This window comes from Coregonus lavaretus (genome assembly GCF_964263955.1).
Source record: "Coregonus lavaretus genome assembly, chromosome: 5".
NCBI classification, from domain to species: domain Eukaryota; kingdom Metazoa; phylum Chordata; class Actinopteri; order Salmoniformes; family Salmonidae; genus Coregonus; species Coregonus lavaretus.
The window spans coordinates 75029011-75049943 of NC_139992.1; the positions used below are offsets into that span (position 1 = coordinate 75029011).

General features: G+C 44.5%; 2 protein-coding genes across 3 annotated transcripts; both read left to right on the top strand.

Moving 5' to 3' along the window:
- The first annotated feature begins 238 nt into the window (after window positions 1-238).
- Window positions 239-12990, top strand: LOC311129978 (centrosomal protein of 97 kDa-like). 2 transcript variants are annotated; one of them, XM_084162550.1, is made up of 11 exons: window positions 239-297; window positions 1350-1492; window positions 2228-2386; window positions 2478-2579; window positions 2708-2821; window positions 2947-3113; window positions 3421-3585; window positions 6570-6742; window positions 6860-7565; window positions 10066-10141; window positions 10225-12990. In XM_084162550.1, the coding sequence occupies exons 1-11, from the start codon at window positions 240-242 to the stop codon at window positions 10666-10668; spliced, it is 2307 nt and encodes a 768-aa protein (XP_084018676.1). In that variant the 5' UTR covers window position 239; the 3' UTR covers window positions 10669-12990. The 2 variants fall into 2 exon arrangements, with proteins under 2 accessions (XP_084018676.1, XP_084018677.1); XM_084162551.1 differs by lacking the exon at window positions 239-297 and adding an exon at window positions 584-662.
- A 2380-nt stretch (window positions 12991-15370) lies between these two features.
- Window positions 15371-20892, top strand: LOC311129345 (coiled-coil domain-containing protein 81-like; the record flags this gene model as incomplete). Its single annotated transcript, XM_084161614.1, has 12 exons — window positions 15371-15385; window positions 15642-15782; window positions 16052-16227; window positions 16591-16666; window positions 16945-17131; window positions 18247-18361; window positions 18687-18795; window positions 19212-19319; window positions 19401-19576; window positions 19667-19745; window positions 19879-19997; window positions 20754-20892. 12 exons carry the CDS (start codon window positions 15371-15373, stop codon window positions 20890-20892), a joined length of 1440 nt encoding a protein of 479 aa, XP_084017740.1.
- Between the last annotated feature and the right edge of the window lie 41 nt (window positions 20893-20933).

The window sequence follows — 20933 nt, forward strand, 5'->3', positions numbered from 1 at the left end:
AGGGTTTTTACATTCAAAGAAATTTGAAAAGCTTAAGAGTATCAATTGATTTCAATACCTTCTTATTCTTACAGAGCATTCTATTTAATGTGGCAAAGTAATTATTTAAGTCTAACTTAAACAAATATTTAATACGTTGTTTTTTTCCTTAAAAATTACATTTTATGGATTTTCGTTAGTGGAGAATCTTGGACTATCAAAAACAAAAGCCATTTGGAAGTTTCTCTAGCCGTTGAAGTATGGCCTTGATAGAAAGGCAACCCAAAGGAACCGATCAACAAATTGAACAAAATGAAGGTATTTTAAAGTTGAAGAGATATATTTGATCAGTGTACACTTTGAAAACAGCATCCTGATTTCAGTCGTTTCATATTGGGATTGCTATCAACTGTAAATATATTGAGATATATTTCCCACAGGAGGATCGACAACAGTGGCGCGCTGCCGTAAAGCTAATTTGTAGTCTTTTTGAAGCCAAGCATAGTGGTCCTTTATGGCGAACGGACATTTCTGAACTACATATTCCGGTAAATTCTTAATCGTTTTTCTGTTGTACTGGCTGACAAGACAGTTGTGCGCTGGGAACCAGGCTAGCGAACTTTGTGCATTATCGTATATTCTTCGCAGAATGGGAATATCAGATTTGACATTTGACACAAATGGTGAGTGCATGACAGCGCCCTTTGTGTGATGTTCGACTTTACAGGTCAACGATTTAGCTATAACGTTTGTTTGAAATGATTGTCTCGGTCCTACGTTAGCTAGCTAACTAGCTGGAGCTACTTACTGTTTGTAGCTACTCATCCTGTCCTCTGTCCAGCTAATGTGGTCAACTGATAGTCCAGAGTCATGCTTACAGGACTGGAGGACTAATATATGGCCAACAGATCACAATGGCCCTATTGATTTGTGTTTTTAATAAAGCTATGCTGCATTGGATATGTGAAACAAATCGTTTTCATTGTCTGAGCAAGACTCCCAATATCATGCTGGATTTTCACAACCATCATGTCTCCAAACCCACTACTTTATCAGCTACTCAATCAACAGAGTGAAGGTGAATGATTCATCATCCCTCAGACTATAGTAGACTATAGTAGGCCCAGTATAAATAAACTGTATCATAATGAAGAAGTTCTCCAAGACAGCTTGCATGTTTCAGTTGGCTCCTTGTCTGTATCTTGCTTAAAGGTGTGTCCATGTACATAATAGATGTATAAGCTTTCCTCCGGCTGATATTGTTTATATGCATCGTTCATGTTCATGGTGATACTACCAACATGTGCATAATAGATTATACATCCATCCATCCACTCCCATGTTTATGTTTCTCCCGGTTTCCCCTTCAGGTCCTGTGGTGGACCTGTCAGCCCAGGGTCTGCAGAAGCTGGAGCCCAGTTTCACCTGTTCTGATGAAACACACACGCTCATCCTGGACCAGAACCATATCATGAAACTGGACCATCTGGAGAGGAGCCAAGGCCTCCAACAGGTAGGCTCCTTGTAAGTGAGGACTTGGTGGACTGTATTTTCTTTAGGTTAGGTTTACTTTATGTGTTTGCTCCCATGTGCTGTTAAGGGCACAGATGATAGACAGGTAGGATACCAGTTGAGGTGGTTTAATAACGCTGAAGATGCACAGGCACAGAACAGCACCACACAGTGTATGTCGTATGGATGGGCTAAGGCACTTAGTGGTATGGCAACTTGCTTCAACCAAAGTGTGTGTGGTATATCAACAAGGCCGCACACCGGCCTTGGCTAACACAATGAAAGGGAACTGGTGGGGAAAACAAGGATGGCTGGAACTTTCTCTCACTTGACTTCTCTTGACCTGATCTTCTTCTCTGAGCTGGAGATCGCCCAGCATGCTCTGCTCCACTTCACCGGTGGGCGGAGCTACAGCTCTGATATGATGAACTAACATTACTGATATGATTAACTACAAATACGTCACAGCCTTTCGTACACGCCCTCTTACTGGGTACTTTTACATGATTGGTTGTGTGACTAAATTTGCATTTCCACCAAAGCACATTTGATGGAATATGTTCAACTTAATTGTTGAATATTGTTGAATTCCTAATCTAATTTGTATAATGGGCATTTACTACTTCTATATCTTGTTGCAAACTTGCAATGTACCACATTGGGTTGGATTTGTTCCCTCTATATTGTTTTGCTGTCTCATTCTGCCTCACTCTTTCCTGTTTTCTGTGCTGTGCAGCTATCTGTTGTTGGAAACCGCCTGGTGCGAATGATGGGTGTGTGTCGTCTGACCGAGCTGAGAGTTCTGAACCTGCCCAATAACAGTATTGGCTATATTGAAGGGCTGAGAGACCTGCCACACCTGGAGTGGCTCAACTTGGCAGGCAACAACATCAAGGTGAGGGAAAAAAAGTGGACAAGGTACTCCCTCTATAATGTGTACATTTTGTCTCCTGATCATGCAATCTGGATGTCCACTTTTCACTCAGGTCATTGAGCAGCTCAACAACTGTGTGGCTCTCCAACACTTGGACCTGTCTGATAACAACATCTCCAACATTGGTGATGTTACCAAGCTGTTAGCCTTAAAGGTGAGAACAGGTCTTGTCTCATGGCTTTTCAGAGTTATGGGGATGCAGATAGAATTCTGGAGCAATAAGCAGGAGAGTTTAAGTGATTGGTTGTGGTGTTGATTGAATGGCTGCCATTTCTCTTGTAGACCCTTCTCCTCCACGGGAATAGCATTACGACGCTGCGGACCGTTCCCGCTCATTTGCCCATCCATCTGTCCATCCTCTCCCTGGCAGAGAATGAAATTAGAGACCTCAACGAGGTAAAGACCCCGCCTTTTTGTTCCTTTGTACTCTCACCTGCTCTGCTTTTACAACAATCTCTCTCCTACTTCTCTCTCACCTGCTTGTCTCTCTTTCTTTCTCTCTCTCTCTCTGCCTCCCACAGGTATCCTACCTGGCACCCCTCCACGACCTGGAACAGCTCTCCATTATGACTAACCCCTGTGTCATGGCAACCCTCTCATTGCCTAAATACGACTACCGGCCGTACATCATGAGCTGGTGTCTGAATCTCAAGGTCCTGGACGGATATGTGGTGTCACAGAAAGAAGGGTGAGACCAGTTCCAGAACTCCATTGAAGTTACAAATGCCAACTAGGCAGGGGAAGGGGGGTAGGCAGAGATTGAAATTAAGGGTTGCCTTATTGCCCAGGGAAGTGACTTGAGCAGTTGCCCCATTAGGCAGGAGATTTTATTTATTTACTGATTACAACCAAAATGCAAAAAATTCCTGTAGTCTGGTCTTTCTGGTTCCTCCCCTGTGTTTTAGGTGAAAATAGCTACTTAAAATGTTTGAGGTGTTGAGTGATGATCACTCTTATTGCTGGTGATTTAATGTTTCTAATGTCTGTGATCTCAGGTTGAAGGCGGAGTGGCTGTACAGCCAGGGCAAAGGTCGATCATACCGGCCAGGTCAGCACGTGCAGCTGGTCCAGTACTTGGCCACCGTGTGCCCTTTGACCTCCACGCCAGCCCTTGAGACGGTGGAGGATGCCAAGCTGGAGAAGATCCTCAGCAAGCAGAGGTAGGAGAATACATTCACAACTGGACTGTGATGCCAACAGCTGTTCAATGAGGTTAACTATCACACGGGTAGTGGATGTGTTCTCCTCCCTGTGATCACTTGGAAAAAGCGGCAGATATACAGTACCAGTCAAATGTTTGGACACACCTACTCATTCCAGAGTTTTTCTTTATTTTTAAAATTTTTTACATTGTAGAATAATAGTAAAGACATAAACTATGGAATCATGTAGTAACCAAAAATGTGTTAAACAAATCAAAATATATTTGAGATTCTTCAAATAGCCACCCTTTGCCTTGATAAAAGCTTTGCACAGTCTTGGCATTCTTTCAACCACCTTCACCTGGAATGCTTTTCCAACAGTCCAGGTGGCGAATCGCATCTCTGCATGTCTGGCAGACATATCAGTGTGGATGACGGATCACCACCTCAAGCTGAACCTCGGCAAGACGGAGCTTCTCTTCCTCCCGGGGAAGGACTGCCCGTTCCATGATCTCGCCATCACGGTTGACAACTCCGTTGTGTCCTCCTCCCAGAGTGCAAAGAGCCTTGGCGTGACCCTGGACAACACCCTGTCGATCTCCGCTAACATCAAGGCGGTGACCCGATCCTGTAGGTTCATGCTCTACAACATTCGCAGAGTACGACCCTGCCTTACACAGGAAGCGGCACAGGTCCTAATCCAGGCACTTGTCATCTCCCGTCTGGATTACTGCAACTCGCTGTTGCCTGGGCTCCCTGCCTGTGCCATTAAACCCCTACAACTCATCCAGAATGCCGCAGCCCGTCTGGTGTTCAACCTTCCCAAGTTCTCTCACGTCACCCCGCTCCTCCGCACACTCCACTGGCTTCCAGTTGAAGCTCGCATCTGCTACAAGACCATGGTGCTTGCCTACGGAGCTGTGAGAAGGCACCTCCGTACCTTCAGGCTCTGATCAGTCCCTACACCCAAACGAGGGCATTGTGTTCATCCACCTCTGGCCTGCTGGCCCCCCTACCTCTGCGGAAGCACAGTTCCCGCTCAGCCCAGTCAAAACTGTTCGCTGCTCTGGCACCCCAATGGTGGAACAAGCTCCCTCACGACGCCAGGACAGCGGAGTCACTCACCACCTTCCGGAGACACTTGAAACCCCACCTCTTTAAGGAATACCTGGGATAGGATAAAGTAATCCTTCTACCCCCCCTTACCCCCCCCAATTTTTTTTTTGTGTTTTATAATAATAATATATAATATGCCATTTCGCAGACGCTTTTATCCAAAGCGACTTACAGTCATGCGTGCATACATTTTTTTTGTGTATGGGTGGTCCCGGGGATCGAACCCACTACCTTGGCGTTAAAAGCGCCGTGCTCTACCAGCTGAGCTACAGTGGTTGTCCCACTGGCTATCATAAGGTGAATGCACCAATTTGTAAGTCGCTCTGGATAAGAGCGTCTGCTAAATGACGAAAATGTAAATGTAAGGAGTTCCCACATATGCTGAGCACTTGTTGGCTGCTTTTCCTTCACTCTGCGGTCCGACTCATCCCAAACCATCTCAATTGGGTTGAGGTCGGGGGATTGTGGAGGCCAGGTAATCTGATGCAGCACTCCATCACACTCCTTCTTGGTAAAATAGCCCTTACACAGCCTGGAGGTGTGTTGGGTCATTGTCCTGTTGAAAAACAAATGATAGTCCCACTAAGCCCAAACCAGATGGGATGGCGTATCACTGCAGAATGCTGTGGTAGCCATGCTGGTTAAGTGTGCCTTGAATTCTAAATAAATCACAGACATTGTCACCAGCAAAGCACCCCCAAACCATAACACCTCTTCCTCCATGCTTTACGGTGGGAACTACACATGCGGAGATCATCCGTTCACCCTCATCGCATCTCACAAAGCCACGGCGGTTGGAACCAAACATCTCCAATTTGGACTCCAGACCAAAGGACACATTTCCACCGGTCTAATGTCCATTGCTTGTGTTTCTTGGCCCAAGCAAGTCTCTTCTTCTTATCGATGTCCTTTAGTAGTGGTTTCTTTGCTGCAATTTGACAATGAAGGCCTGATTCACACAGTCTCCTCTGAACAGTTGATGTTGAGATGTGTCTGTTACTTGAACTCTGTGAAGCATTTATTTGGGCTGCAATATCTGAGGCTGGCAACTCTAATGAACTTATCCTCTGCAGCAGAGGTAAATCTGGTTCTTCCATTCCTGTGGCGGTCCTCATGAGAGCCAGTTTCATCATAGCGCTTGATGGTTTTTGCGACTGCACTTGAAGAAACGTTAAAAGTTCTTGACATTATCCATTATGACTGACCTTCGTGTCTTAAAGTAATGATGGACTGTTGTTTCTCTTTGCTTATTTGAGCTGTTCTTGCCATAATATGGACTTGTTTTTTTACCAAATAGGGCTATCTTCTGAATACCCCCCACCTTGTCACAACACAGCTGATTGTCTCAAACGCATTAAGAAGGAAAAAAATTCCACAAATTAACTTTTAAGAAGGCACACCTGTTAATTGAAATGCATTCCAGGTGACTACCTCATGAAGCTGGTTAAGAGAATGCCAAGAGTGTGCAAAGCTGTCATCAAGGCAAAGGGTGGCTATTTGAATTTGTTTAACACTTTTGTGGTTACTACATGATTCCATGTGTTATTTCATAGTTTGGATGTCTTAACTATTATTTTACAATGTAAAAAATAGTAAAAATAAAGAAAAACCCTTGAATGAGTAGGTGTGTCCAAACCTTTGACTGGTAGTGTAAGTCCAACCCATTGTCACAATCCATTTGACACTAAACTGGATCCATGCACCTCTGTGGCTTTTCTGCTTAGTTTTGGTCATTTAACTTCAAGGTACCGCAAGGTATCTTTTAACCAGATGAGAAATGTGAAGCAGATGAGACAGCTTGCACAATCATTGAGATGACTGTTTTATTGGGATCCTCTCTCCTTTGTATCATGTTAGTTAACCAGGGGACCTGTGTATATTTACAGATTCCACCAGAGGCAGCTCCTGCAGCAGACCCAGGGGGGCTCCCCCAGCCCTCCCCGCCCCACCCAACTGGATGTGGAGACTCAAAGCCCCTTCCATGTGCCTCCACTAAGGGAAGCCAGAGAGGCAGACAGAGCCACAACGCCTGTGACTGCTCCATTAGCCAGACAGACAGGTAGAGGACATGAACTCTACCTGTGTTTTTCTCAATTCTGTAACTCCCATCAATCCCAGTGTGTGTCTGGTGTGTAAATGTAATCTGTTCCTTTCTCTTCTCTGTGTGTGTGTCCAGAGCTGGCGACGCTGCAGGTGAACACCTGGCTGGGCTGCGACCCCTCCCATGCGGCCGCACCTCCTCTCCGTGCCCTCAGGGGTGCGGAAGAGCGCCTCTACCTGGAGGACGTCCAGAGCCAGACAGATGAGGACAAACTCAATGGCAGCCTGCTCTCCTCCGAGTCCACCTTCCTCCCAGTCACCTCTGACCCCCCCCGCTCCGACAGTGAGGATGAGACGGAGACGTTTGAGCCCGACTCGCTGGCGCCTGAACACCTCATTCGTCCCAAAAATACCCTTGCTGAAAAGACACTCCAGGCACCCTTGGAGAGTGAGAGCCAGAAGGAGAGGGAGAGCGAGAGGGAGGCAGAGGGAGAAAGGGTGTCAGCTGACAGCCACCTCACCTGCACCTTAACCTTAACCGCCGGTCTACCTGTGATGGGAGATGACCAATCACAGACCAATGACAGCGCTTTGCTCCAGGGAGCATACTCAAACTGCGGTGCTGCAGAGGTGAGGGCCGGGTCTCAGCAGGAAGTTAAAGCAGTGGTGAGATGTGATAGGCTGGGCCACTGTGAAGCAGACAGGGCAGCCGTCAGTATCCAGGCATGGTGGAGGGGAATGTGGACTCGGCGCTGCCACCCGCTGGCCAAAGAGGTGCGGTGTGAGATCCGCCTGCATAGGATGCAGGAGCACATAGTCTTCCTTTCTGGAGAGTTTGAGAGGTATGGAACAGTCCCCAATAAATCCAAGGGCTGCGTTCCTATTCTCTACTCTTCTCCAGAAGGGTGCTCTCATTCACTCCCCTCATGCATTTAAAAGCATTGGATTGCTGCGTACATGGCTGAAGGGAGTTTCCACCATATTCCTCACACCAGTCCATTCCTTTCAAATTCATGATGGGCAGTGTACAAGTGCACACTTAAGGAGAAGGGTAGAGAATTGGAGTGTAGACACTGTTCTCCAGTCCTAGTCTTATGGAACCACAAAATGTGCAGACTTCACCAGTTTCAATCAGTCAACTAATGATAATGTATTACATTTGTAAATTGATTTTAATTACAAAAATAATCTCAAAGCGCATAGAATAAAAGATGAACTGCTACTAGTTATCAAGCCCTCAATTAATTGAATCACGTCAGTTGGTACTAGGCTTGAACACAACCAGCCAAATTGTGATTGTGCATGAGGGATTACCAATGTCATATGCGCATGGTTCATTACTATGTCTGGATGTTGTTGTCTAAAAGGTATGGTCACACATTTGTTTATAGACTTGTTGGTAGGCTAGATAAGTTGATTTCTACATACAAAACTTCAATTTTCACTATAAAGAGCAGACATTTAGCCTTTTGTAAAGAGTTCACAAAGCATTGTGTCTTTGGCCATGCTTCAGAATATAGCTATAGCTATTGGAATGTTGGAAGACTTGGGGGATATGTTGTCCTGCAACAGAGTGACATTTTTAATGTAACTACAGTGAGGGAAAAAAGTATTTGATCCCCTGCTGATTTTGTACATTTGCCCACTGACAAAGAAATGATCAGTCTATAATTTTAATGGTAGGTTTATTTGAACAGTGAGAGACAGAATAACAACAAGAAAATCAAGAAAAACGCATGTCAAAAATGTTATAAATTGATTTGCATTTTAATGAGGGAAATAAGTATTTGACCCCCTCTCAATCAGAAAGATTTCTGACTACCAGGTGTCTTTTATACAGGTAACGAGCTGAGATTAGGAGCACACTCTTAAAGGGAGTGCTCCTAATCTCAGTTTGTTACCTGTATAAAAGACACCTGTCCACAGAAGCAATCAATCAATCAGATTCCAAACTCTCCACCATGGCCAAGACCAAAGAGCTCTCCAAGGATGTCAGGGACAAGATTGTAGACCTACACAAGGCTGGAATGGGCTACAAGACCATCGCCAAGCAGCTTGGTGAGAAGGTGACAACAGTTGGTGCGTTTATTCGCAAATGGAAGAAACACAAAATAACTGTCAATCTCCCTCGGCCTGGGGCTCCATGCAAGATCTCACCTCGTGGAGTTGCAATGATCATGAGAACAGTGAGGAATCAGCCCAGAACTACACGGGAGGATCTTGTCAATGATCTCAAGGCAGCTGGGACCATAGTCACCAAGAAAACAATTGGTAACACACTACGCCGTGAAAGACTGAAATCCTGCAGTGCCCGCAAGGTCCCCCTGCTCAAGAAAGCACATATACAGGGCCGTCTGAAGTTTGCCAATGAACCACTGAATGATTCAGAGGAGAACTGGGTGAAAGTGTTGTGGTCAGATGAGACCAAAATGGAGCTCTTTGGCATCAAATCAACTCGCCGTGTTTGGAGGAGGATGAATGCTGCCAATGACCCCTAAGAACACCATCCCCGCCGTCAAACATGGAGGTGGAAACATTATGCTTTGGGGGTGTTTTTCTGCTAAGGGGAGAGGACAACTTCACCGCATCAAAGGGACGATGGACGGGGCCATGTACCGTCAAATCTTGAGTGAGAACCTCCTTCTCTCAGCCAGGGCATTGAAAATGGGTTGTGGATGGGTATTCCAGCATGACAATGACCCAAAACACATGGCCAAGGCAACAAAGGAGTGGCTCAAGAAGAAGCACATTAAGGTCCTGGAGTGGCCTAGCCAGTCTCCAGACCTTAATCTCATAGAAAATCTGTGGAGGGAGCTGAAGGTTCGAGTTGCCAAACATCAGGCTCGATACCTTAATGACTTGGAGAAGATCTGCAAAGAGGAGTGGGACAAAATCCCTCCTGAGATGTGTGCAAACCTGGTGGCCAACTACAAGAAACGTCTGACATCTGTGATTGCCAACAAGGGTTTTGCCACCAAGTACTAAGTCATGTTTTGCACAGGGGTCAAATACTTATTTCCCTCATTAAAATGCAAATCAATTCATAACATTTTTGACATGTGTTTTTCTGGATTTTGTTGTTGTTATTCTGTCTCTCACTGTTCACTGTTCAAATAAACCTACCATTACATTTATAGACTGATCATGTCTTTGTCAGTGGGCAAACATACAAAATCAGCAGGGGATCAAATACTTTTTTCCCTCACTGTAGCTAGCTGTCTTTCAACACTTCTGAAGGCACAGCCAGATAGGTCTAAAGGATGAAGGTATCTAGCTGTTTCTGTTGAAGATCACGTATATGTCAAACTCTTCCAAATAATACATTGTTGTTTGTGTGTACAGGGTGAGGCAGCAGCATGAAGAGGAGAAGTTGAAGAGACTGGTACAGGAGGAGGCTGTGAAGTTTCTATGGAGGCAGGTCAGTGATAAACAAGGTCATGCATCAAATGTAGATGCACATACACACACCCTTTCTCACTCCTTCTCCCCATCTCTCTGCAGCTTCAGTCCATGCAGCAGTGGCAGCGTTCTGTAGAGGGGCAGCTGGCCAGCGTGACTCAGGCTGGGTCATCTCCTGCCCCAGCCCCGACCCCCGGGCTCTGTGACCCCCCAGCTCTTCAACTCCCACAGCCTGTGGCCTCCAGCACTGCAAACCCGGCCTGCACAGTCCTCTCCTTCCCAGACTCAGGCTTCCAGTCAACAGATGAACTGCAGGCAGGGCAGGAAGACACCTTCCTGAGCTGTGGGACCGGCGACTCTCTGGACACTGTGCGGCCGCTGGCTCCTTGTGGTGGGGGGAGCAGTCAGGACTGCAGTCTGCTGGAGCAGTACTTGTCCTCCGTGCAACAGAGAGAGGAGGAGGCAGAGGAGGGCGGTGCCAGCGACAGAACAGGCACACCTCAGCTCCCCCTCAACCCTCTCATCTGCCGAAACAGCACAGGCTGACTCCCCCACTCAGAACACAGGAGACAAAGACACAGAGCAGCAACACACACTGGGAAGTCCAATCTGAAGTGCCTGTCCCTTTTCTAGTCTTCTGGGATTGGCTAAGAGACTGCCCATAAACTCAGTCCATCTGTGCTGATGAATGTTATTGATAGCTCTAACAGCTCCTCATAGAACTTACTGACTAACATCCATATAGCGAGTGGCATATGGACTCATGAATGTGGATACATTCATATAGCCTGGATGACTTTTCTCATTTTTACTTTAAATCTCTTGGACTGCTGCTAGCCTGGAGACCTGACTGTTCCTGCATTCAACAATGCTATGTTGTTGATTGCCATGATTTGTCAGTCCAAGGACAATTTGGCTAATGCTTGATTTACATTCGGGAGATGTGGGAACGATAGTCCCAGCTTTCGACACCTCTGTGTTCTTCCGTACACGGCAGACATGCAATTTATACCGGTGCTAAAAATGTTAATCCATGACGTGCCCCAATGTGAAGTGATAGCACGTCCGGTGACAAGATTCTCCAGGAGAATCGGATAGAAAGGCATCCCACAGTACTCAGTAACTCTTTCCTTGACCTCACTGAAACTATACATAACCTTAACGTAAGCCCCTTTTCTAAACCTAACCTTAATTCATTTCGACCCCTATGCCTACGGTTTTGTTCTGCTGGTCGAATCTACACTTCCTTTAAGTATTAAGTCCATTTACCCTCCAACTTTGGTCACCTGGAACTTCCTTGTCTGTCATGCTCACGCAGTGGTGGAAAAGTACCCAGTTGTCATGCTTGAGTAAAAATAAAGATACCTTAATAGAAAATGACTCGAGTAAAAGTGAAAGTCACCGAGTAAAAGTCTAAAAGTATTCGGTTTTAAATATACTTAAGTATCAAAGGTAATTGTTATTTCCAAAATATACTTAAGTATCAAAAGTAGAAGTACAGGTATAAATAATTTCAAATTCCTTATATTAAGCAAACCAGACCGCATCATTAAATGTTTTATTTACAAATAACCAGGGGAACGCTCCAACACTTAGACATCATTTACAAACGAAGCATCTGTTTAGTGTGTCCGCCAGATCAGAGGCAGTAGGGATGACCAGGGATATTTTCTTGATAAGTGTGTGAATTGCACAATTTTCCTGACCTGCTAAGCATTCAAAATGTAACAAGTATTTTTGGGTGTCAGGGAAAATGTATGGAGTAAAAAGTACACAATTTTCTTTAGGAATGTAGTGAAGTAAAAGTTGTAAAAAATATAACTAAAAAATATAAATAGTACAATAAAGTACAGATACCCCAAAAAACGAATTAAGTAGTACTTTCAAGTATTTTAACTTAAATACTTTACACCACTGTGCTCATGTTATGTTATCTGTATTTATCCCTATTTATTTATCCATCACTTAATGGTATCTGTATTTATGTTATCTGTCCTTTTCCCTCTTGTTCTCCATTTCACAGACCACAACCCTCATAAAGCCAATTCCAAACCCTAAACCTCCATTACCCAACATCAAACCTTCCTCGCTGCCTTTTCTGTGTGTGAATGTATATCAAAAACGGGACCCTCGCTTTCTGGCATTCATTATACGTTATCACCGATAACCCACGGTGGCAGTATAACCCAGATCAGCAGTCAGTAACGTTAACCATAATTTATAGGGCTGTCAGTGTTAACTCCAGTTAACACTTTGTAATTTTAGTGCACAATTTTTTTAAATCGCATTGTCTGAATGCGTTCAAAACACACTGAAAAAATAAATAATCTACACAGCTAAAAACAACTATGAGATGCCAAAAGTTGACTGTAACCACATTTCCATCCAACCATTTCATATGGATGACCTGACGCATTAAAAAAGTCACGACTGGGCAGATGGAAACATTAATTGCTGTTACAATTTTATAAATGCCTACAGACAATTTGTTAGCTCGACATTTTGTGTCGGTAAAATTAATTATGCGAGAAATGGCATCACGAAAGTTGGAGTCACGCGATGATATATTGTGTGGTCCTCCCACTACAACTCGGGAAAGCGTGCAGTTTATTAGGCTACAAATTAAATAAATTATTAACTTCACAGGGTGGTGAATGTGCAAAGTGATAAGCTTGATTCTCCTTTTCAATAAATATCGAGAGTCTTAATCTGGTGACATGAAGATCGATGCATGGCTGCCGTTTGACAAATACAAATAATACCGCTCTTATCCATAATGATCTCATAATGTATATTGAACAAAAATATAAACGCAATATGTAAAGTGTTGGTCCTATGTTTCATGAGCTGAAATAAAATATCCCTGAAATGTTCCATATGCACAAAAAGCTTATTTATCTCAAATGTTGTGCACACATTTGTTTACATCCCTGTTAGTGAGCATTTGTCCTTTGCCAAGATATGCCACACCTGTCAAGTGGATGGATTATCAAGAAGCTGATTAAACAGCATGATCATTACACAGGTGCACCTTGTGCTGGGTACAATAAAAGGCCACTCTAAAATGTGCAGTTTTGTCACACAACACAATGCCACAGATGTCTCAAGTTTTGAGGGAGTGTGCAATTGGCATGCTGACTGTAGGAAGGAATGTCCACCAGAGCTGTTGGCAGAGAATTGAATGTTAATTTCTCTACCATAAGCCGCCTCCAACGTTGTTTTAGAGAATATGGCAGTACGCCCAACCGGCCTCACAACCGCAGACCACGTGTAACCACACCAGCCCAGGACTTCCACATCCGGCTTCTTCACCTGCAGTATCGTCTGAGACCAGCCACCCAGACAGCTGATGAAACTGAAGAGTATTTCTGTCTGTAATAAAGCCATTTTGTGGGGAGAACTCATTCTGATTGGCTGGGCCTGGCTCCCCAGTGGGTGGGCCTGGCTCCCAAGTGGGTGGGCCTATGCCCTCCCAGGCCAGTGGGAGGGGGAACCTGAAAACTAGCTGTTGTTGGCAGAGGTTTGCAACTCTTTATTATTGGTCTATTAACCAATTTCCCACAAGGTCCTGTATAGATAGTTGCTGGTTGCAAATACAATCAGGAATAACACTGATACATTTCTTTCCATACTTTTACAGTGTTAGTTTCATCAGCTGTTGTACAATATGATACAAAACACAGGAAAAATAATAATTTTGACTGCACTTTAACTCTGCTTTTAGTTTTAGGATAACTGCAGTCCAAGTTCAAGCATGTGTGCACCTCTTGCATGTTGCTGCTTGTGTAGCTTTTCCAATCATTGGTTCGAATCGTTCATTTATAAACTCAGTGGTTCGAATTCTAAGCAATAATTGCCGACTAGACATTATGACGTCATCCATGACAACAACATTCACATTTACATTTTAGTCATTTAGCGCTTATCCAGAGCGACTTACAGTTATTGATTGCATACATTTTCAACAACATATAATATACAGGCACATCTCGTGAATTCAAGCGTGCGCCTGTCATTCATTCATTATGGGATAAAGTAAGGAATATGGACATGTGTGCTATGGAGGACTAAAAGTGCCACAATTAAATAAATAAATACACCATTAAATAATTACTTAAATGTGTCATTAATTAATTAAAATTAGAATTAAATACATAAATGTGTAATTAAATGTATCATTAATGAATTCAAATACCGATTCATTTTATGTAAAATACATATATAATTATTTCACTATTTACATTTACATTTCATGATCCTGCATTGCAGTGATTCATGAATTACTTAAAACTGTCAAACTGACCCATCAAAAGTTGGTAGGCGGAACCTAACGCCTGATTGGTTACCCTCTGCATCAAGCCAAGACAAATCAATTCCGGATAATGTCAGCAGGTCCTGCTTCTACATCCTCTGCTAAGTTTAAAATGTCTCTAACCAACTCCCTGGAAAGTTCACGGAGATCCTCCATTGTCTCTATCCAGGTTGGCCTACTCTACTTCAGACCAAAGCAATGGATCAGACTAGATTCGCGTTAGCCCCGCCCACTGACTTTGATGGGTCAGTTTGACAGTTTGAAGTAATTCATGAATCACTGCAATGCAGGATCATGAAATGTAAATGTAAATAGTGAAATAATTATATATGTATTTTACATAAAATGAATCGGTATTTGAATTAATTAATGATACATTTAATTACACATTTATGTATTTAATTCTAATTTTAATTAATTAATGACACATTTAAGTAATTATTTAATGGTGTATTTATTTATTTAATTGTGGCACTTTTAGTCCTCCATAGTGTGCTACCGATCTTTTTGGGGAAATAATTCGCTAAATATCAACATGACTGATATACTCCTCTCAGTGGGGTCTGAAGCAGAGAGGAACGCTTTCCCAACGCTCTCCATGCTCTCAGAAAATGCTCAGGACCAATTAATAAATAAAATGCTGTTGGAGTAATATAGTGTAAGTAAACAGAGGAGAGATGTAACATAGAAGTTAATATAATGAATTGCTCATCGATGTCCTCTCTCTGCTTCAGATGTTGATAACATTTGCCCCGTGTAGCTCAGTTGGTAGAGCATGGCGCTTGCAACGCCAGGGTTGTGGGTTCGATTCCCACGGGGGGCCAGTATGAGAAAAAAAAGGTATGCACTCACTAACTGTAAGTCGCTCTGGATAAGAGCGTCTGCTAAATGACTAAAATGTGAAAATGTAACGTGTCGTCATTTATCGAGCGGCAGATGTCCTTTCAGAAGGTAAAACACATTTAACCAAGAAATAACAGCAATCCTGTAATAATCTAATGAGTGTCATGATATTAGGCCTAGATGAACAAATTACAATAGTTTCAGTAAAAGTTTGCAACATTTCTCAATAGGCTGACACTTTTTGCAATAATATAAATGTATAATATGATATTTATGATAAAGAGTGAATACTAGACTATTCTAAGTGATGTTTTCAAAGTATGGAACACACATCAAAAAGAAGAGGTGTGTGTGTGTTCTCTAGGGGATCCATGTGTCTGTGCTGGGCACTTTCACGTTCTCCCAGCAGAAAATGGTCAAACACATCCTGATCCAGAGACCCATCTTCCTGCTGTCAGAGAGACTGGCCTACTCCCACGGCCTAAATCAGGCCAAAGCCCTTCCAGCAGGTCTGTCTGTCGTTCACACCTACTGTATGCTATTTGGCCCAACCTCAAGTATTTCCTTAACTCCCTGCTCTCCTGTGTGTGTGTGTGTGTGTGTGTGTGTGTGTGTGTGTGTGTGTGTGTGTGTGTGTGTGTGTGTGTGTGTGTGTGTGTGTGTGTGTGTGTGTGTGTGTTTGAGAGAGTGTGAGAGAGAGTTTTTGGGAACATACAGTGTACAGGTGTGTGTAAACATAAAAGTAAGAGTGGGTGTCCTATTTGCACATGTGAGGTTCCGGTGGTCCAACTGAACTACACGGCCCTATCGTTGGAGAGCCCGTTTGACCATGACCAGGTGAAGGGGTGTGTGAGGGAGACGCTGCTCCTCTTGCGGCGGGCCATCTCCACCCAGCGCTCCATCCTCTTTTCCTTCCACAACATTGGCCTCCTCTCCTTCCAACACCCCAGGTGGGCTAATGGAATAGTCTAGAAATGATACAGTATACATATTTGGGACCATTGTTTCAGGTGCTGGATAGCAAAACAAAAATCATATGGAAAAAGTAGATGTCCACAATTCTGATATGCTTCCAAAACAGTGATTTGTTAGTGAGACGTGGAACGTTTTGATCCCAATTGGGATCTTGTTGTAGTAGCGTTTGTGTCTACTGCACTGCATAGACTAAGTTACTGACGCGGTATAGGGGTCAACAAGACTATAGCAGTGGGTTAAGTTTGAAAGGGATGAGAGAGATATTTAATCAGTTTGAGGTCCAGAGTTTATCTGAAGATGTCATGTCTGTGTCTGTCTTTACTTTGTCTCAACACAAGGGTCAGGATGAAGTTCTACAAGGACTTTGTCACCGCCATGGATGGCTCAGGCAGAGTGCTCTGGACTCTCTCCAATGTGAGTAACTTCACTCACCCCTTATAAACCCCCTTGTAACTGGTTGGTTGTAACACTACTACACAATTGGTTATGCGACACCAGTAGACGATCCTAGAGAGGTTGGGATATCATAAGAGATAACTTTGGAGATTGTATGTGTGTTTTTTTATCTTGTGAAAGATTCTATGAGATGAGCGCTGTGTGCAAACCTCTGGTGCACCTTCAGCATTTGTATGTGTGGGGATTTGGTGTGTCTATGTCCTGATCTGTGTCAATGTGTGTGTTTGTGGTTCCAGAGGCTGGCTACCAGTAAATCTCTGGTGTCCGCCAGCCAGCAGAGACACAAGGCAGAACAGGCCCTTCTGTTGCCTAGCAACCCCACCGGAGCACAGGAGGAGGGGCAGGGGAGGGCAGCAGAGGAGATGAGAGGCCCCCCAGCCTCGGCTCCAGCCCCAGTCGAGTCCGCACAGGAGAGTGGGAGAGGTAACTGAGGGGGACGGACTGCATTCATCAGGACCATTGAATGGCTTCAAACAGTTGCTGAAGCGATAGATTTTTTGCACAAGAACTTTGTAGATACAGTATTTGTTTCTGTATTTGTGTCCATTATGAGAATAGTATAATGAGAATTGTCTTGAAAAAGGCCTTGCAGACGAGACGATGACCAAGTGGGTCCCACTTTAGTAAAAGTTGTGCTTTTCTACATTGTACAGTCTATATCAGGGATGGGCAACTGGCGGCCCATAGGCCCACTGATCTTTTTTTGTTCTTTATTTTTTATTTTTTTGAGCTCAGTCAACTTAATGTTGAGAATAGTAGAAAATACACAGGGTGCAATTTCAACATTTGGTTGTGCATCAGCAGTTGTCTTGTTATGTCAGTCACTGACAATCACTCAACTAGCCCATGTCAGCTAAACATTTTTAGATTGGTAAATTAGTCTAGCCAGCTATCTAAACTTGTGGTAATTATGGTCGAATTGCTGACCGTGGGCCCCCATTGATTTTCTTAGTCACTCTCTACTCAGATAACATATTAAAAACAGCTAACATTTCAGTGAAACTGCACATTTTTCTCTCCGCCCCATATCAAAATGAATAGAATTGCATGAAATTAGTTATAAAATTGCAAAATCTTCTCTCTGCCCCATGGCAAAATGTGTAGAATTGCAGGAAATGAACTAAAAATAAATAAAAAACGCTGTCAAGAGGGGGGCCGCTAAAATGTTTTGTTTGCAAGGTGGGTATGGATTTGGGTATGCAGACCCACAAGCCACTGTGGTCCCTCATGATGAGTTCAGATTTTTTGTGGCCCCAACCCCCATTGAAGTTGCCCATCCCTGGTCATTCAAAGGAGGTTGGTGGCACCTTATTTGGGGAGGACGGGCTCGTGGTAATGGCTGGAATGGAATTAGTGTAACGGTATCAAATACATCAAACACATGGTTTCCATGTGTTTAATGCCATTCCATTTGCTCCATTCCAGCCATTATTAGAGCCGTCATCCCCTCAGCAGCCTCCACTGTGGTCTATATTATGTAGTACTGACTGTTGAACTGTATTTCATAATGCATTATGCATCCTCCACCTGTGCCACAGATACCCAGAATTCTCGGCGTCCCAACACCCGCCAGACCCTCCAGCCGGCCAAAGTCAGTGGAATCTGCCTCATAGCGGAGCTGGAGATCTCGACCCCAACCATACCTGTGGACAGGTGCTCACGTGACCTGATCAGGAAAAACTCCTGGCACTATGGCAGCCCAATTCTGATCTTTTGCCCAATTATTAGCCAAAAATCTGATTTAATTAGTCAAAAGACCAATTAGTGGTAAAAGATCAGAATTGTCCTCGAGTACCCCCAACAGCACACATTTTTGTTGATGATTTGTTGACAAGTTGGATCAGGTATGTTTGTCTGGGTCTACAACAAAAATGTGTGCTGTTGGGGCTACTCGAGGACTGGAGTTGGGGAAACACTGGCCTAATGTGACCATTGGAACTAAACAAAGTGCGTAAAATAAACATACTACCTGTTCTAGGTCGACAGTGTTCCTACCACCACTAGAGGGCACTCTGAGAAAAGATGTGGATGAGAGAGAGGAGCAGGTAGAGGGACATCAACTCTGCGAGGACCACAGTGTCCAACAGGTGAGCTAGAAGAGTGAGAGAGTCATCTGGCACAGCTGTTACCGAAATACGTTACTGATCCCTGGGAAAGCTTGTTACATTACTGCTGTTGTGTGTCCTGTAGGAGTCGTGTTTCCTGTGCAAGCACCATGCTCAGCAGAACGTACCTGTGTACATGGGTGAGGAGATACTGAGAGGGAGCAGGAGGAGGAAAACATCCTACTGCACAACGAGCAGCGGAGAGATCAGCTAAACCTGCAGAGGGAACAGGCAAGCTCTCTCTCACACACACCCTCAACAATTATAGAAGTACATATGTTTTTCACCCTATTTTTACCTACTGAGTCAAGTAGTTAAGGAAGCTGAGGAAGTCACGCAGGGACAGGAACAAGTGATGAGCATTCTTTTACCCTTCTATCTCTCTCGCTCTCTCTCAGACTGAGCAGCAGCTGATCCGGGAGATCAACCAGAGGGTGGCAGAGTTTAACCTGGGTGTGGCTGAAGCCGTGAGGGAAAGGTCAGCCTCAAGACCCAGCAGGTTCTATGTGAGTCCCTGTGAATACTTCTATTTAATTTGATGTGTTTCTCCACTGAGATCTATAGTAACTTCACGCCCTCCTCCCCAGGGCTTGTTAATCTTCCGGGGCCGCCCACTGACGACCCCACGGCTGCCCAAGCAGAGGCAGTACCTGCAGGAGCTTCTGGAGCAGGCTGACAGGAGACGGAGCAGACAGATACAGGTCCACCAAGCACAGGACCTCAGACCGCCTGGGACAGGTCCAGCTAGCAGACGAGTGAGTGAGTGAGTGAGTGAGTGTGTGTGTGTGTGTGTGTGTGTAGTGGGTCAGTGGCTGTAGTAAGTGTGTGTTCATTTACGCTGTGTGTATTCTAGAATCGCAGAGCTAAAACAGCAGCAGCTACAGCAGAAGACTGAGAATACCAGATCCTACAAGAGCGTCTTGGACACACAGGTACGGCTGATATGCACAAGTGTGAATGTGTCAGATGCTTCTGGATGAGGGGGAGCAAGTGCACAATTTCAGAGAGAGGTGTAGAGAAAGGGAATAATTCAGCAAGGGTCAATATGTCCTCTTTCCTTTGCAGCTGGAGGAGCTCAGCAGGGAAGTGCCTGGCAGGCAGCCGGACTCGGAGGGTACCATGTTTGGCCTGTACGACTGTGCCCCCCAGGCGATGACGGAGCAGAGGCAGAGGGCCAGGGAGCTGTATCTGCACCAGCTCCACAGCACCACCCAGAGGAGGGAGGGAGGCAGAGCTCCACCGGGCCGCCGAGCACAGGAGAGAGACGGACATGATCAACAGGACCAACAGAGAGTGAGAGAAAGAGGGAGGAAGGGAAGGGAACAGGCTTTGGTAGAGGCTTTGAGAGGGGGTGGTACTTGTCTGCTACTTCCGTTCAACGCAGTTTTGAAAATATCAGAACCCAGAACCAAATCGAGTAGATGGCCAGCACACGCAAGATCTGGTTCTGGGTTTGAAGATTAATGACATAGCAATGTACTAAAGAATGGTTATGATTGATGGAGAGCAGCACCAATGATTGTTTCCCTCCCCTAGGATGATACACACATTATATTGGGCAGTCCTTATAATCCATATATGCAAAATAATGTGTATTATAAACTGGGTGGTTCAAGCCCTGAATGCTGATTGGCTGACAGCAGTGATTTACCATGGGTATGACAAAACATTTATTTTTACTGCTCTAATTACGTTGGTAACCAGTTAATAATAGCAATAAAGCACCTTGGGGGTTTGTGGTATATCGCCAATATACCACGGCTAAGGGCTATATCCAGGCACTCTGTGTTGCGTCGTGCATAAGAACAGCCCTTAGCCGTGGTTATTCAAGTGATCCTGGAATAATATGGCCTATGTAATGTAAAGTGTTGCCCTTCTATTTCCTGTTCCTGTCTCTCAGTGAATAAGGCCTATATAAAGTGTTGTTCCTCTTGTTTCAGGGCTGGCTGTTGCCTGCTGATAGACCAGTGCTCGGGGCTGCAGCGCTGTCTGCAGTTTAAGAGACGTTCCAGCTACAGTGGAGAAACCAACATGTGGAAGGAGACACGCTACATCAGCAGCTCCCGCCTCATGGTGTAGACGTCACCAGCTTCCTGTCCCCCTCCATCACATGACACACA

Excerpts from the sequence above, each read along its gene's own strand:
- LOC311129978 (XM_084162550.1), top strand. The coding sequence starts at position 240 with ATGGCCTTGATAGAAAGGCAACCCAAAGGAACCGATCAACAAATTGAA. Across the intron at positions 3,114-3,420 it reads GTGGTGTCACAGAAAGAAGG|GTTGAAGGCGGAGTGGCTGT; the intron begins GTGAGACCAGTT and ends CTGTGATCTCAG. Across the intron at positions 6,743-6,859 it reads TCCATTAGCCAGACAGACAG|AGCTGGCGACGCTGCAGGTG; the intron begins GTAGAGGACATG and ends GTGTGTGTCCAG.